We start from the raw sequence: 17,540 nt of genomic DNA on the forward strand, positions 1-17,540 counted from the left end.
ATATAGATGAGTAGTAACAGTTTCATATCTATATAAATAAAAATACAGCTTTTATAGTTTCATTTAATAACTGCTTTGCAAATGCTACCAGTGAAAAACTCAATGAGCATACACTCTAATGAAACATGAACTCTATTTTACAGCATGAAGTGCTGTTTCATGTAGTTTTGTAAAAACATCTTTTCACTGGATGAAACAGCCAGCTCGGAACTGGTGTGATCATCTTCATTAACAGGGACAATTTGAGCTGTTACTAAACAACTACGTTAAAAACCATGCTGATTACCTAGGTGATCATTGGCTTCTTAACAGCATCTGTGCCATTACTCATAAAATCCATTTTTGCCATAGGAAGGTACGCCCAGAGGAGAGTGAACTCATGGCTCCTGTCCATCACCTATTCAACCACTTAAGGAAGGTTTTTGTAAAGTATTTTGGAACTGAAATTGCTATTTGTTCTAGACTTCTGCTCTGGGAACACCCTGAGAGGTTGCTCAGAGAGTGCAGAGCAATAAAGTACACATATGGGCTACAGGAACACTGGGACAGTCCTCAGTGAAGACTTCCCATTACCAAAATCCATATACTGCTGCATGTATGATCTGGCAGCTCACTGGAGCTATTGGACTGACCCACACGCTTCCTTCTCTGCATGAGGAAGAAAAAGAGACATTCTTACCTATAGACACTCTCCAGAAGGGACAAGACATGCTTTTCCAAACCACAGAGGGCACACAGAGTCAGCCTGTGATTAAGCACCATGACAGTCCAACCACTACTTCACTTCATGGTTTTAACTGGCAGATCTGCATATGGACCAGGCAGTCATTTGGCTTCAGGCATTAAAGAAGCTGATGTCCTCATGACCTTAAAAAACTGTGAGCATTCTCTAGTCGTGCTTCCCTTTGGCTTTGCTCTACTAGATCCATGGTACAGACTTCCCACTTAAGCGTTCAGTCTCTTCCTTCAAAAGTCAGCAAAAAAAGTGTCTATAGGAGCAAAACTGGGGCAAGACTCAAGTCACAGGGGGGCATTTTCCAAGAGAACAACTTGGCAAGCAGAGGGTTGTAGTCGCTTGAATTTCAGTTAGCCTACTTCTGAGCCAAAAGGTACAATAACCCCCAAATTGTGTTAGTTGTTCTCTAAGTCGCAATATGCTGGAATTATTTGACTCTTTCCTAAAGGGGTATGTGTGTGTATAATTACATATATCTGACATATAAATTTGAAATGTATATGGAAAGCAAATTTGTGTCATAATTTGATAAGCAAATCATATTCACCTTGGTGGTGGAATTTTTAAGGATGTTTAGCTGTAGTGCAAGATGAGCCTTAGGACTTTGAGGGGCCTTTGGATGATATGAAAGTCTAAAAATCTGACATAAATCACACCATTAGACGAGCATACTTAGTAAAATCTCATTTTACTAAGAAAGTATTAACAATTGGGTTTAGCAGCTCATTGTATTAAATATCTTTTCTAGTGATGAGTCAGAAGAATTATGAGACAAATTATGATCTGCTTTCACAGAACAGAAAGTCATGCAAGTGAATCACTTGCTCTCTCCAAGCCTTCCTCCCCCTTCACAAATTAAAAAGTATAATCGATGCGACAGGATCATAAGCAGAGTGTACCTGAGCTATTTCAAGAAAATCGAGGTGCATTGTCAAAGAAAACATCTCATTGTTTTCCTTTGGAGTAGATTCAAAATTTACAAGACACAATAAAAAAGTCTTAGGAAACCCATCCTCTACCTCCTGCTGCTGTGTGTTAAGGCTCTTCTACTTGTAAAAATTACACATTGCTTTGTGCTTGTGTTGCTCCAAAGTTCAGCACAATCTTATTTTGCTGGCCAGAAATATGAATAGTTTGCTCAGAGAAATCACCTGCTTTAGGTATTGGATGTACCTTTCCGAGCTCCCAGCTATCTTCAGACACTTCATGTGCTGCTCCCACTGAAGCCTATTACAGTTCCATATACAGAACCAGACCTTGGGAAGTTCAGCCTTTTTGAGAAGGGTAACATAAGGTGGCCAGCTGGGGAAAAAAGGGAGGAACGGAGCAGCTGCGCACCTGCCTCGCTCAAATGCCTGCTTATAAGTGCTGTTGTGTACTCAAAAGAGCTCAGCTCCTGTAGAGGATAAATATTTGTTACAGCTAATAGACATCTTTGCATAAAATTAGCACATTTGGAAGCATGTGAAAGAAAATAAATGAAAGAGCAGCAGCACAGTGTTTATGTTACTTTGATACAAATACTTCAAAGCAAACTAGCCACAGCCCTTAAGTCTTACTGGGCCAGAGCATACCTCAGAGGTTTCTGCAAAGTCTCTTGCACAGATTTTTTTATCAATTTATTTATTAAAAGAAAGCTCCTGATCTGCTTTGCTGCTGACTTCCTCCACAGGGAGTTCCTATGAGCACAGGTGCTGTGATGGCTGAGGGATGGGGCAAATCCTGACTGTCCCCAGGGAAAATGGCACAGCTGGGCTGGAATTTTGACAAGAAGCCTTGGGCAGGGGCTGACAATGTTCAAAGGGGCATGGATTCCAGCAGAAAACCTGCTTCTGGTACAATCTAAAGCATCTGGGATGCTCTCGTTCTCTTTGACCACGGTCTTTTCACAACCTCTCTTTTGGTCACTAAATAGGATTTTTTTAAAAAAAACATTTTTGTACAGAGTTCTGTCCTGTATTAGGTTTTTAATATTTTCTTGAAGAATTGTTATGGCAGAAAAGAAGGTATCTTTTAGGTGTTGTTGCTGTTGTTGCTTTTGAAAGAGGCAATCTCTCTGGCAGAGTAAATTCTCTTGTAAACAATTCTGTATCACCACAGCTAGACTTCTTGTACACAAAGCAATGCATTTAAAGCCAAACCAGGTACCTCTGCATTAAATTGGAGTCTTTATTCAGCTGTCTGAAGAAGAATTCTTAGGCCTGTCTCAATTTATCTAATTTAAAAATCTCTTTCTTGGCAGGCCCATATTACAATGTTGAGTACTTTGTGTCTAGAAGGTGCTATTTTCTCGATGCTAAGTACTGAAGGAGAAGGCTCAGGCATTTGCGGAGGTTTGTAACACTATTCCAAAAGCATCGGTGCTGCTAAAGCGGTGTTATTGGGGAGCTAATAAAGAAAGTGCAGCGCATCAGTCTGCACAGGACCACCATTATTTACTGTGCAGTAGCATTTGGAAGCTCCTGACAGAGACCAGGAACCCAATGTGCCACGCAAGTGGAAAGACAGAACCAAGTCACTCCCTACTCCAAAAAGTTCACAATAAAAGCTGACAGCATGCTTCTAAAAGCATTGTTTCTAGCGTAAGTAGAACGTCTACCTATTCCTACTTCACAATACTTTATTTTTGAGTCACAAAGTTATCATCTGACCTCCACAAGCTCCTCATTTTTGCAGCAGTCACAAGTTCCACTTTGTAGTATCCACTAGGAATAACAAAACTGCAACTGAAATCAGGGTAAGTACGGTGCCTTTTTCCTCTTTTCCAGACACATGTGTTACTGCTTTGTGCTAGCAGGAAACTGGCAACTGATGGGTTAAAGAATGCTCCTGTTAGTGCCTAGTGAAAATGGCACCACAGAGCATTGTCCCTGTCACCTCTAGAGCTCTGCCTCCCTGAGCAAATCTGAATTATCTCTGCCAAGAATGATTTATCCCCAGAGTCCAAGGAAATACCTCTGAGGATCCCGCTCCCCTCGCCGGAGCGCCCCAGGTCACACTGTGGGGCAGGCGTTCTGGGGTAAGGCTGGGGCTGCAGTCTTCCCCTCTGGCAGGCTGGGTTATGCCACTTTGTACGAAACAGCCACGAAACGGTCACTGGCAGCGTGGAGACACCCTCCGATATCCAAAATAGTTCATCTGCCAGCCCGCAGGCAGCGCCACGGCCCCAGAAGCTCCCATGGCTCCCGAGGGCTGCCAGGCGCTGGCCTAACGCAGAGGCCTCTCTCCTTTACGGCCCAGCAAACAGGCAATGCAGGACAAAAGCAACACAGGGTCTTAAGTCACCTTTCACGGAGGTGCCCTCGCTCCCCAGCTGCATGTGAAGGAGACTCTTTCTTTCAGGATGTGACACCTGAACAACGCACTAGCCACACCGACACTGTCACAAAGCACCAGCACCCGCTCTCGCACTGCCAAATTGTGTTGTCTCTTGGTAATGATCCTGTCGGTGTTTTGACAAGAAAATTCAGGCATATCCCCGTCCCTTGCTCTTTTTCTCTGAAGGCATACCATCAGAGACAGAGCTACACAGAATTTAAGACGGAAAAGAAAAAAAAGTGTCAAAACTTTGGCAGCATCCTCATGCCGAAGAAGCAATAAAAACAAAGTGAAGGCAAGGGAGTATTTTGTGCTAAACTACTCACCCAGGATAAGCTTCTGTCTGACTGTTTTACAAATTATGACTTCTAAAGCTACTCACAGGACTTAATAGATGCTAAAAATTGCCATGCTAACCTGTGCTATCATTCCTGTTATCAAAAGTGTTTATTGCAAAACTTACTGCAATAATTAGTTCTAAAACATCAGACTATTTCTTTTATGTAAAAAAGTAACCAAAATATAAATAGCTTTTAATTAGCATTATTTGCAAAAGTACATGAGACAAATCTGAAATATTAGTTTCCAGCACGAACTGCATGTCCAGTCCCACCTGTATATAGGGAGCGTGTTTTTTCATACATATATAAAATCTGTAAGATTTGTAAATTTTTAAAACTTATTACATAAAAGTGTGTGTACATATATGCATGTAGATATACAAATTGAAAATGCATCAAATTAATTTTATTTATTTGTGTCATTATGAGGTGAAGAGATGGGCAACAAAAGGGCATGGGGATGCTTCCCCTCGTCTTTTAAAGGTAGTGAGAGCAATTCACAAGATGACTAAGTCGCATGTGCATCTCCCGTTTACCTCATATTCCTCATGCACTTGATCTGCAAAGCTCAGATCACCACATGGTAAATTTTGGCCAGTGCAGAAAACACATTAATACCAACGCTGACGTGAAGACACTGTGTGTCCAGGAAGGTAAGGGGATGAAATTCAAATCCTTTTAGCTGGACACTGGGACATTGCCCAGTCGGGATAATGCAGGCTATGGCAGTACTGTCTGCCCGATAAACAGAAATTACAGCCAGGAATAAACCCTCTGTGCAATACAACTGTACCTGCAATGAAATGAGGGGGAGACGTAGCTGATTGGCAGTTTCAGGTTAGACAGTTCTTGTCTTCTGCACCCTGAGATAAGGATTTGGCAAGTTGGAAGAGGAGAGGGAGAGGAAGAGGAGAGAGGCCCTCACAGGCTAGTAGGGCACTCACATCAGAGAGCTCTGTGTATAGTCCAGCCTCTCCCAAAAATCAATACTGTAGCAAACTCACAGAACAAACCCAATACACAAGTGCAAACCTCATTTTGCTGAAACACTGCCCTGAAAGCTGACGATATCGTCACAGTGGGGTTTCTGTTGGAGTGTTGCTCCTGTTACTAGGAGCAGTGGACACGTCTGCAGTGGTGTGCGCTTAAGCAGGATGCTTACGGAGGGAGTTTATTCACTGTGATGCATTTAAAAAACTTATTTAATTGGTAGGATCTTTACTCCTTATTTTTTCACTGTTTCTAAACAGTTTTCCTACAGGTTTCATCATGCTACCAAATGTATGCACAGGCTATGTTCTACTTCCTGATAAAAAAGACAATTTTAAGACTATTATATTCCTTTGAAAAGATGAACATTTAGCATTGAAGAGGAGAAGAATGTACCTAACACTTTTCTTCTCAAGCAGACAGAAAGCTTTCTGCACAGGAGACAGAACCTTCTCCAAGCAGCAGGGTTTCCGAAGGAACGTACTTGTCCAGGAATTAGGGAATATCACAAAGCTAATCAACCTTCTGCTTTAAGTACAAGGTGCTTTACTTTGCGTATGACTTCTCTCAGAAACAGAAGGCAAGGCAGCTTCTCAGCCAGCGTACACTCTTCCCTTGGGAGGGAAGGAGAGAACAAGTGCCTCATGCATTACTGGAAGGCACAAAAATTACGGGAAGAAAATGTATAGCACATTCTGGCATTGGTATTTTCTGGTGAGCTAGATCAAATGTTGATGTGTGAATTAGCTGTGGCTTCAACAATGCAAACCCATGAATAAACCTAAATAACCTGAAACTTCCGAAAGAAAGCATGCCCTCCTCTACTTCAGCATCACTAGCATTGCCACATCATTCTTTGGTGAGTGCAAAAAGAACTGTCATTACAGGAGATTTTTGGCTGTACCACCGTTCTTTCTTAAACCGTTTGTTCTGTCAAAGATCTCTTTTCTATTTCTCCCCTTTGCGTGGCAGAATAATGGAAAGTAAGATTGGGAGGGTCCTCAGTAACATTTCTATACTATCCACTGGTCTTGTACTGAACATTGCCTCTGCAAATTTCTGTATTTTCAGTGTAAAATGTGCAATAATGAAGACATCTGTGAGGCCAATATATTTCTGTGATCGAAATTTCTTGAATTCTCATCAATGAGATCAGGAACTATTGTTTTGAGAGACAAGATTTTTGCCTATTAATTTCACTACATTAATTAATCAGTTGTCTGCTTCAATTTTCCTTCTAAACCACAAAGTAGACACAGTTTTCTGTGAACAACTTACACAAGTCATACAAAAAACCTAGTATTGCTGTGGTAGAGGGGGTGCTGCACACCTATACACAAAACCTTTTGGATATCCTATATTCTATATCCACTGCTAAATGATAAGGACAGTTTGTATAGCTCTCTGCAGTGATTAGCACTCAGTTTTGAGTCTTCTCCTGCCAGCTGAAATGATCCTAGATGGTAAAGGCACCAGTACCATCTGCTTTAAGCTGGTGTACCACAGCATCATCTGTGTTTGAAATAGGTCACATCAATTAACGTTACTCAGTGTCATTAATCAAATCCTATCTGCTATCTCTGTGATTTTGACCAGAAAAATTGCTAGGATGACAGAATCTAGAGAGCTTTATTAGGAACAACAGTAACCCCTACTGGATTGTGACTGTCTCCCTGGAAACCTAGGAGATAAAATACCTTGTACTGCTGCGTGGAAAAGGCGTAGCCTGCATAACTACGATGAGGAACAAGTCATTTCTCTGCTTGCAATAAATTTCTTTGTCATCATTTCCTGGAATAAACTGGAAATCCTGCTGAATTTACACTCAAGCTTACTGAAAGACATCTGTTCCTTGCAAATTCAAATTCAGAGATTGTTTTTATTTATTTACAGGTAAGTTATGAAACCAAGCATATGCCAGCTAGTTTGTTTCTGTGTTCAAAATCACAAGTACAAGAACGTATTTCTTTATGCGCCCCAAAATAAGGGTCTTCACCTATGAATAATAATCTAAACAATCTGCTGAATGCATATCCTAAACTGAAGTGAGTCTCTTCAAGCATATTGGGGTGAATGCAGGGCTGCAGGGAGGAGGAATCGGAGCAGAGGTACCATAAGCCATTGTAATGGAAATCTCCCGGTCTCGTTAAACAGCATATATATATATCAGTATCACAAATTCAGCATTGCAGTTCTTTCTGCGTATGTAGCATTTCTGACAAATGAAGAATATTTTCACAGAGCTATTTTCAGTGACATTTTACTGTCCTGTCAGAAAAGTTCGAGCTGTTTCTGCAAGTTTTTTTCTAGACTATCGTCTCCAAGTAAGAGCTCCCATTTCATTACTGGAAATTGGAATCAAGAGAGCTCTTCTGGGCTACCACAGAAACTTTCTGGTATGCTGAAAAACTAAACAGAAACGGACAACCTGAATGAAAGTCTAACAACAGGTATAACCTTAATAACTAATCTGCTTACTGATAAACATTCAAGATTTGTTTCTATGCATGACTTGGTTAACAGGATTTCTGCCTTTGCTTGCTAGCCTGAAGTAATCAAGCTTGGTCACAATACAAAGGTGATGGAAAAGAGGCATCTGGATCGGGGATGATTAAATAAGTGAGCTGGAGAGCAGGAAGGATATTTTTCATAGACAGTGTTACAGAGATCTCAATGAAACTGAGAAATGACAGAGAGAGCAAAGGCTGGGGAATTTCAAAAGCTCTTACAAGCATTTATATTGTCTCTCAAGTATACAACAAAAAAAATGCCTTTTCACACTGAAAATTGTTTTTCCCACATTTAGTTCAATTCACCTTGAAAGTGTAATTTTCCAAAAGGTGTTCCACAGCTTTTGAAAATGAAGCCCCTTTAAGCTACTTTGAAAGCAGAACCCCAAATTGTGGCCACTTCGGAAAATCTTGGCCACTCAGCACCAGTTTGGGTTAACTTGCTGCTAATGGCGACACTAGGTGTGCAGCAACACGAAGCAAGTCTTAAGTGCTTCTCAGAGACATATCTACTCCATTTAGGCACTTAGATCCCCTTTCCAGTGCATGGGCAAAAATAGGCCCCTAAGCTGGGCAACAGAATGTACTGGAAAGGCTGGTGTGCCTTGGACTCTACTCCTCTTCAGTCTCCTGGTTTTACATTATATATATATATACACACACACATACTTGTGTAAAATGTGTGTATATATATACGTATGAAATAAAAATTCATGTTTTCGGATGTTTAAGAGCTCTTGGTTCCCTCCAAGTTAACAAAAGCCCCACCCCTGAAAACAGTGAAACATAAAAGCACTGGGAAAAAGCCATTGACTTAAAATAATTGAAATCTATAACTATCTGCAGGATTTGATAACTGTTCATAAGCTGTTAAGGATAATGAATGAAGACACCTACCTGAAGAAGAAAACTGTCAATGTAGTAACTACTTCTTTTTCCTTCTTCTAAACAAATTACTCAAATGCCCCAAAGTGGTGTCAGTTCATGACTACTTACAGTGTTCTTGCAATAAATGGTATTTATTTTGATATTTCACTGCCATTACTCGATGCTTTTACATTGCCAGCATGAAGTATGCACTAGATTCTATTGAAACATCTATTTGACATTTTATAATATCTATTTGACAAGTGAGTCCTTTATTGCAAAAATGCCCATGATTTCATGTAAAGCTACCCTGCGCTATGCCACAGATAAATTTCTACTAGAACAAATGGCATACCTGAAGTAGACTGTGGACAGATACTAAGAACTGTCCTAAGATAAAATCTAGGACAGATCAATCTGTTATGTGTAAAGGCAAACATCCTTCCGTGTTAGAAGTCCTAAGAATGTGAAAAAAACAGTAATAGCAAACAACTTAGACACAAGACTAAGTTATCAGCTATGCTCCTGGGACAGCCCCCAAAAATCACTCCTACCTATTAAGATTTCGGACGTCTGCACTAGCTATCTATGAGAAGATGAAACCACATCCTTCTCTTTGAATTTCCACGTGGTCACAATCTAAATATTTGCATTTAAAAAAAACGTAACAATCAGAATACTTTTTACTCCAGATTCTGCCCTTCATTCTCTGTTTCAGCAGTTTTCCTTAGTATTTCCATCAGTAATAGCATTGGCTTTATATTTGAGTATGTAAATATGTATCTGAAGACTTTAAAACATGCAGTTTGATCTAGTAATTAAAAACCTGAAAATCCATTACTGTTAAATTTAGAATCAGCACCTAACTTGAAAATCAATACCACATACATTAAAAACCAAAAAGCTATCAAATTATGTCCAAAATAACAGGAACCAATCTCTTATATTCACTGAACAAATTTCTTTCTAACAAAATTAATCAGGCTATCTAGATGGAAGTTGTTTTTTCACTAGTCTATCATGCAAATTCACAGCACAATCACCAATTTTGAGCTAAAAAGAATGCAACTACAACTTTGGCAAAGACATCAATATTTGCAAGGATTTACAGCAATAAAACCAGCAGGGCAAACATACAACACTTATAAGCAATCTGGTAAATATTTTATTGTGTTTTTCTTCAAGAATAATTTCTAATTAAGAAACAAAACTTCAATCTGAAAAAGTTACAGCAGTTTCTTGCACATCCAAGATTTCTAGACTAGTGAAACATTCTAGAACACAAGATTTCTAACATCTTCATCACTGTATGTACTCAAACAACATTGCTAATTTATTCAGATTCTGTCATGCATAATTACTAGAAGACACAAATCTGTTATTCTCTTAGTCTATCATCAGAAAGGAAAAGCTATCTAGCGAATACTTTGAAATATATAAACAACTGCAAGTATTAAATTGTTAACTGTAACATGAATACAGTCTAAAGTACCATTTTAATTTTCATAATAGTTCCCTTTTTCTATTTAGGGTAACATTCAAGGCCTGATTTCAGGCTTTGCCTACGCGACAGATGACTTCTGGCATAGCAAGGTTTTCCAAGGATGTGGCAACATGTAAATTGTAACACACTTGAGAAAGCAAAAGCCCTTTTTAAGGACATACTTATACTGCAAACCTGTATTCTTACTTCTAAAAGCTTGGTGGCAAGGTTCCACCCCCCCCCCCCCCCCCCCCCCCCCCCCCCCCGCCTAAGGAGCGCTGTTAGTTTACTGTACTGGTACAAAGCACCACAATTTTTGCTACTGCTGTATCAACTCAGGAAGCTAACAGCACACTTCAGTATCAGCAAAGACCCTCAGCTCCTACATGGTTTATGTCTCTTTTCTAAGCATGTGTGAAATAGCTAATAAATGTTATATTCCCCAAACGGACTGCTTTCTCTCTTTCTTGGTGGGCTTGCCTTGTTTGATTTCAAGCCAAGGTCTTTGCAATTAGTAAGCAACGCATTTGTTAAAAAAAAAAAAAAGGAGCATTAAGTTATGGGCCTGATCTAGTCGTCATTAAATCAGCAGGTGATGAATTAAATTCAGTCTTCTATTATATCCCACAAAACCTGCATTACAAATATTATAGGATGTAATGCCACTTGTTAGCAAAATGTTTCTATTTATAGCAACAAGAAGAAATTAGAGCTGTATCTGTAAAAAATGACCAGAACATAACAGACAGAATCAATCAGCAATTGTTCCTATCCGTAGTGTTTTGATTTCCAGTGCTGACCTGTAACAAAGATATCCCGTTTTCCTTTATAAGCTTCTCCCTTCCACCTTCTCTCATGGAATATAAATGTCATCTGGAAGCTTGAAACTAAAATGTTTTTCTTACCAATTGCTATTTTCCTTCATCATATGGTGAGAACGAATGGTTCTTCTTGAACATTCAGTTGCTAAAAAGAAAGAAAAAGTGCATATCAAATTTTCATTCTGTCCACTTTGACAATGGCTCTTTCATGTTAAGGCTTAAAGGCAAATGAAGACACTAAACCACAAAATACATAGGTGCAGTGAGATTGATTTCTCTACCTGTACAGATTCAGGATACTCCTTTTAATGGATTTCTTGAGAAAATGAGGCAAAAAAAGACATTATGCAGATGCATAAAGAGCGGAGTATACCACAGGGAAAATGCTGGTAGAATAATGAGAGTTGAGATCCTAGCACAGTCATATTTTGAATATTTTGCCATGCCTGCCTTCAGTGACATCTCAGTCAACAGCCGAATACGGGACTGAACAGACTGCTTCACTACTTGGCATGTCACTGGGGATCGTCACCTGTGCTTAGAAGGCAAATTACCCTAAATGAAAAGATCTAAAGCAGTTGTGCAAAACTTCAAATCACTTTTTGGATGTCAAAATTATTGGTAATATTATGGCTTGCTGAAAAACAAAACAAAAAGTTGGATGATCTAATATAAAGCTATGTTGAATAAAGAAAGATTTGGGGAATTATCCGTTTCTTATCTGGCAACACTGCTTATCCAAAGTACTTTAGGAAAATACATTAAAATGCTGTCAATCCCTTGTGTTATTCTTTTAAGAAAATTTTAAGCTTATTAGAACCAGAAGTAGTTTTAAGAAAGCAGTTGAACCTTCAACAAAGTTTCCTTTCTGCTTCTGAGCTCCGCAGCCTTCCCTGAAGATTTGCCCACTACTTCAGTCTGAATGTTTCCTATGAAACAGCAGTGGGAGCCTACGTATACAAAACACATTTTAGGGGCATTGAGTACTGCATGTGTTTTATTGAAGAATGAATGAATAAAACAGCCTTGCTAATTAAACTGCTCTGGAAATAGTAATCAATTTGAATTTCAGGTGTCAAAGCAGAGCTAAGATTATAAAATGTGCTTCAGAAGAACCATAAACTAATGCTATTTTAAATGTACAGTTTTTAACCAAGTTCTGAAGCATTTTGGGAGCTACTTTTAAAATGTCTTCTGAGTACCACTGTTAACTATTTTGTAAAAAGAAAGCAGAACAAGTTTCAAGAACTGTTTATGGAAGGGGATTTAAGATCAAATAATGCATTGTACAAAACACCAAAGCATCCACTGTTGGTCAAACACTGTAGGAAGAATGTTACCGAACACAATACTGACACATGCTAACTGTTACATCCTAAAAAATACACATGTAAGCAAATGGCAAAAATTATTTTAAAGTAGCCATCACCAGGTCTCTAATAAAATTCTATTACATTGACTTTCTATGATACAAGAATAATACTAATAATACTAATAATCTTTAGAATAGGTGTAGTACAACAGTCAGACTTGCTCACTATACAAATACTCAGTCCATTGGCGAGAGACTGCTATTAAAGTCGTTGCCTATCCTTACACAGCTCTACAAATGCATGACCGTTACATTAGCACGTCACAGATAATTGCTTTTACTGTAGTTACTTTAAAGTATCTGTTAACAAAATCCAAGAAATTGCCCAAGAAATGGGTTGGTTTGTACATATTTTATCTATTATGTTACAGGAGCATCTTAAGCAAGGATGACGCTCTAATCCTCCTGGCACTGTACAAATTAAGTGTTAATTGATAATCTCTGAAATGACCAATACAACAAAGCACACTGCATAGCTACTGAAAATTCTAGCTTCTTACATGAACAATTTTTTGTATACTACGTATGAATAGTTTGCATAGTTGCACAGTAATAATTATTCACGCTGGGGTTTTTACACTATTAAAATATGGGCAGCTAATATTCAGACCAGCAGTTTGCTTTTAAGAATCCATAAACTTAATTCATATACTATTAACCGATATTGCTCATACATTTAAATTACAGCAGGAGAAATAGGCTATCACTTAACTTACACTAATTGTAAAACACACTGATTTATTAAAACATCAGTTGTACTTCATTTTTTTTTACTTTTGAAGGCAAATGTACAAAACTACATTAAAAAAAAAGCACTGCTATTAAATAAAGCCGATTTAAAGCAATAGAACATAAGTCTGAACCAATTTGTGCTGCTTGTTTTTTCTGAAGTTGCAAGGAAAGAAAAATGCATTTGAATAATACCGATGCCCAAAATAGATTATATTTCTTTTGATACTTCAAGGACTATTTTATATTTATGAGCTCTTACCAAAGGCAGATACCTATGAGAAAACTGTCATTTTTGAAAGCAAAGGGAATTAGCCAGTAATTCATAAAATTTTAGAGATGCTCAAGAGCTTCAAGTAACAGTGACCATAGAAAAAGCTCCACAGATACACTGATAGATAACAATTCACATCACACTTTTACAGTTGGTGTATTCTTTTTCATTAAGAATCTATAAATGGATTAGAAAACGTGCATTAATTATTGGTGGCCATTGGAAGGTTCTTGCTAACCTTTTCATATGTCATCAGAGTTGCATATTAAATGATACATTTTAAGTTTGCCTTTGCATGCTTTATCTATTTACAAGAAAATCCATTCCCAAGCAAGTAATAAGCATGAGTAGCATACAATACTGAAATGGACCTGTTAAAATCTTTAAGATAAAGTTCAACTTACTCGATGTAGATCATTACAGAACTTCCCAAGTACCGAGAGCTTAAACTGAAACAGTAAGCACTTAAATACTGCACTGACTTACAAACGTGAAGCTTGCCGACTACACGGCTGAGCTGCATTTAATTTAGTTCAGGACATGAAAGTATGTTGGGGTTTTTTTATAGTAAACAATTCAATTCAGGTAAAATTTTCTTTAGCTTACAAACTCCACGATTTTTTTTTTCATTTGGTAGAGAAGACCTTATGAAAATTTTGTCAGTTTGTACCTTCCCAGCAAAGGTGGACCGTAGCATCTAGCAGTAGACTGGGGGGGTTTGTGCCAAGTGAAACTGCTCTCGTTGTTGATCGGTATAACTGTCCTAGCATATTTCACAAAAATTGTCACAAACATTTATGCCCCTAAGCTAAAATTTTATACACGTCTGTATAAAATTTTATTCAGATTACTACTGCAGGGCTATTACTTCAGAGACAATAAAGCTATTCACATTCTTAGATGTCCATACATTTCTTATCGAACAGCAAACTTAACACAACAGTTCTTGCAAGACTGTTTATTGAATTTAACAGTTCAGCTGGAGTTCAGATGCAGTTTGTATAAAAACCCTCTCTTTTCACATCAACTGCAATCAAAAAGTAACTTTACAAAATAGTAAGAGACTTACTGAGATTGTAAGTTTCCTAACATGTAAAACTACAAATCATTTGTGCATGCTCACTATTCGATTTCCTTCTTTGTAACACGAGGAGCTGTTAAATGGAGTTTCTTTGTTTTTTAAAATTGCAAGGTAGTCTACGAAATGGAATCATTGTCATCACAATTCGGATATACAAGATCAAAACTGGCACAGAGGAACATTTTTTCCCAAAAAGTTGAGGCAGCTTTTGTTGAATGGTGTCTGCATTGGTAATTTTTTTTTTTTATAAACTCTGGTGACTTTGGAGCATCAGAGAGAATCCTTTTTTCCTTTTGAGATCTTGAAAAAAATTTCCCACAAGTACAGACAGGTAAGGAGGAAAAGAAGTAGCAGCTTGTTTCCTACATACAGCCCAACGCCATGCGCAGCTGCCCAGTGTCTCGAAATAAAAATGAACTTGACATCACAAGGAGGCATATCCCCCTCAAGTTACAAGCACGTCTGGGATTTCTCCGGGGAGAGGGAAGCAAGCACAAGGGTAAAGCGTAAGTCTACTTTTCATGCATAGCTACTGTGCGCTGCCCTGCATTCACGACGCTTCATCAGACATCAGAGTTGGAGCTGAGGTTTGTTAACCTGGGGTCTGCATTGATCTCGTATCTGTAGTGGTAGCCCTCCATGTGATCCCTACAGGCGTCTCTGATGTTGTGCATCCACTTTTTGATCCCTTTTCGGTTCAAGTACAAAACCAGGAGGAAAATGGCCCCAATGAGAGCCAGGACTATCCCCAGGAAGACATACGAAGTCTGTAGCTGGGAAGGCAGGTCTACGGGCACAGAGCAGTTCAGGTCTGAGCTGTTTATCTTCAGCAGGGCCTTGCCCAGCATCTTGTCGGGGACGGCGCAGGTCAGGGATTCCTTGCCCTCCACCTGGTCGCTCTCCTTGAGCCAGGCCACCAGGTCCTCGATGGCGCAGTCGCAGACCCAGGCGTTGCGGCCCAGGCCAATGTGCCGGAGGGCGGGCAGGCTGCGGAACTGGGCCAGGGTGCCGTTCCTCAGCACACCCAGGGAGTTGTTGCTGAGGTTGAGGCTCTGCAGCTGGCCCAGCCCCTGGAAGGAGACGTTTCGCAGGCCCACCAGGGAGTTGTTGCTGAGGTCCAGCTGCCGCAGGGCAGGCAGGGCCGTGAACATGCCGGAGGGCAGCAGCAGCAGCCCGTTGTCAGCCAGCTCCAGCCGGCTGAGGTTGCGCAGCGCCCCGGACTGCAGCATGGCGGCCAGGCTGAAGAGGACGCCCTGGTCGCGCAGGGCCCCGCGGAGGGCCAGCTCCTCCAGCGGGCTGCCACCCTCCCCGAAGGCCTGCGGGCTGAGGGACACCAGGGGGTTGCCGCTGAGGTCCAGCTGCCGCAGGGCCGGCAGGGCCGCCAGGGCGCCCGCCTCCACCGCCCGCAGGTGGTTGCCGCTGAGGTTGAGGGCGCTGAGGTCGGGCAGGCGCTGGGCGGGGAAGGCGCCGGCCGGCAGCCGGGCCAGGCGGTTGCCGGTGATGAAGAGGTTGCGGACGTAGGACGGCAGGTCGGGCGGCACCGCCGTCAGGTTCCTGTTCACGCACTTCACCGTCTTGGCCGCCTCCAAGCACTGGCAGGGGTCCGGGCAGCCCTCGGGCTGCTGCGCCCGGCCGCAGCCCAGCAGGACGTGCAGCAGCAGCCCCAGGCAGAGCGCGCCGCGCCCCGGCATCGCGCCCGGCCCGGCCCCGCACGCAACTTTCCCCTCCGGGCGCCTTCGGCTCCAGGCGGCGCGGCGAGGAGCGGCGGCGGGTGGCTCCCGCCGGGGCGCTGCCCGCTCCGGGCAGCCCCTTCTCCCGGGGCAGGCGCTTCCCCTGCGCGGCCGGCTCTGCTCCGCTTCCCGCAGCGAGACCTGCGGCAGGGGAGGAAAGCGAGAGGGCAGCGCGGGCGGCCCCGCTCCCCGCACCCACCCGCCGGCCCCCGAGCCCCCGCCTCGCCCCCCGCCCCCCACACGTGGCTGGCCCGGGCAGCCCCAGCCCCGAGGCGGAGCGGGGGAACACGCCGAGGAACAAGTTTTCCCCCACTCACGCCACCGCCTCCCCAGCCGGCCGGCGGCTCCGCTGGCGGAGCACGCAGGGGAGGGGAGGGGAGGGAAGGGTCCGACCCGCCGCCCACCACCGCGTCCCGCAGCTCCCCGCCTGCCGCCCCCGCCCCGGCGCGCTCCGCTCCACGCTACGAGCGGTGCAAACTCCCGCCCGCCAAACCCCGGCGGCGCGGAGCGGAGCGCAGCCCAACCCCGTCCCCAGACCCGGTCCCCGGCTCCCTCACCTCCCGCCCCGCGCACGGATCAAACTCCGGCGGAGCCAGCCGACGACGACGACTGCCCCCAGCCCCGCCGCCAACTCCGCGCCCACCCTCGCCGCGCCTGGCCCTGCCTCCGCTGACAGAAGAAACCAACCGCCGCCCCGGCCGGGGGGAGCCGCCGCCCGCGCCGGCCCCGAGGGGCGGCCCCGCCGCCGACCGCGTCCCGCCCGGCTCCCGCCCGTCGCCCCCCGCGCCCCTGCTGCGCCGCCGCTGCCGGCCGGCCGCGCTCGGGAGCCCGCCGGGAGGGTCCGCTCGCCCCGCCGCTCCCCTCGCCCCCCGGCCCGGGTGGTGCTGCCAGAGGCTCACCTTGCCGCCGAGCGGAGCCGCTCCATGTGGAGCTGCCCTCAGCGCGGCGGAGGGGGCGGGTGGGGCGGCGCCGGTCGCTCGGCCCGGAGCGGCTCCCGGCAGCCCCGCGAGGGGAGAGCCGGCCGGCGGCGGCGAGCGCTGCCGGAGCCCCCTGCCCCGCTGGCCGCCGTGCAGCGCCGTACCTGTGCTCGCCCCGACGCGGCGGCGGGGGCCGGCGGCGTCGTGCCGGAGCCTGGCTGCTGCGTGTCGTTTTCCGCCGTTTCCCCGATCGGCGCGTTCGCGCCGGCGGGACTGGGGAACCCCGAGGGGGCTCCAGCGCGGGGACCGCTGGCGGCGAGGGGCTGCCCCCGCCCGAAGCGCACCCTCAGCCCGGGGGCGGGGAGGGGGCG

At 43.6% G+C, this 17,540-nt stretch overlaps 1 protein-coding gene across 2 annotated transcripts; it reads right to left on the reverse strand.

The window, feature by feature from the left end:
* Positions 1-10,516: 10,516 nt before the first annotated feature.
* Positions 10,517-16,887, reverse strand: TPBG (trophoblast glycoprotein). 2 transcript variants are annotated; one of them, XR_005828713.1, is made up of 3 exons: positions 16,810-16,887; positions 14,511-16,393; positions 10,517-11,211 (listed from the first exon to the last, which is right to left on the reverse strand). XR_005828713.1 is itself a non-coding variant. In XM_040599481.1 (2 exons), exon 2 carries the CDS (start codon positions 16,211-16,213, stop codon positions 15,086-15,088), a length of 1,128 nt encoding a protein of 375 aa, XP_040455415.1. In that variant the 5' UTR covers positions 16,214-16,393; positions 16,810-16,887; the 3' UTR covers positions 12,306-15,085. The 2 variants fall into 2 exon arrangements, 1 of the variants encoding a protein (XP_040455415.1); XM_040599481.1 differs by lacking the exon at positions 10,517-11,211 and having other exon boundaries at positions 12,306-16,393.
* Positions 16,888-17,540: the final 653 nt, after the last annotated feature.

Source organism: Falco naumanni, chromosome 6 (genome assembly GCF_017639655.2).
Source record: "Falco naumanni isolate bFalNau1 chromosome 6, bFalNau1.pat, whole genome shotgun sequence".
Lineage (NCBI taxonomy): Eukaryota > Metazoa > Chordata > Aves > Falconiformes > Falconidae > Falco > Falco naumanni.

Coding starts and splice junctions, on each gene's coding strand:
- TPBG (XM_040599481.1), bottom strand. CDS start 16,213: ATGCCGGGGCGCGGCGCGCTCTGCCTGGGGCTGCTGCTGCACGTCCTG.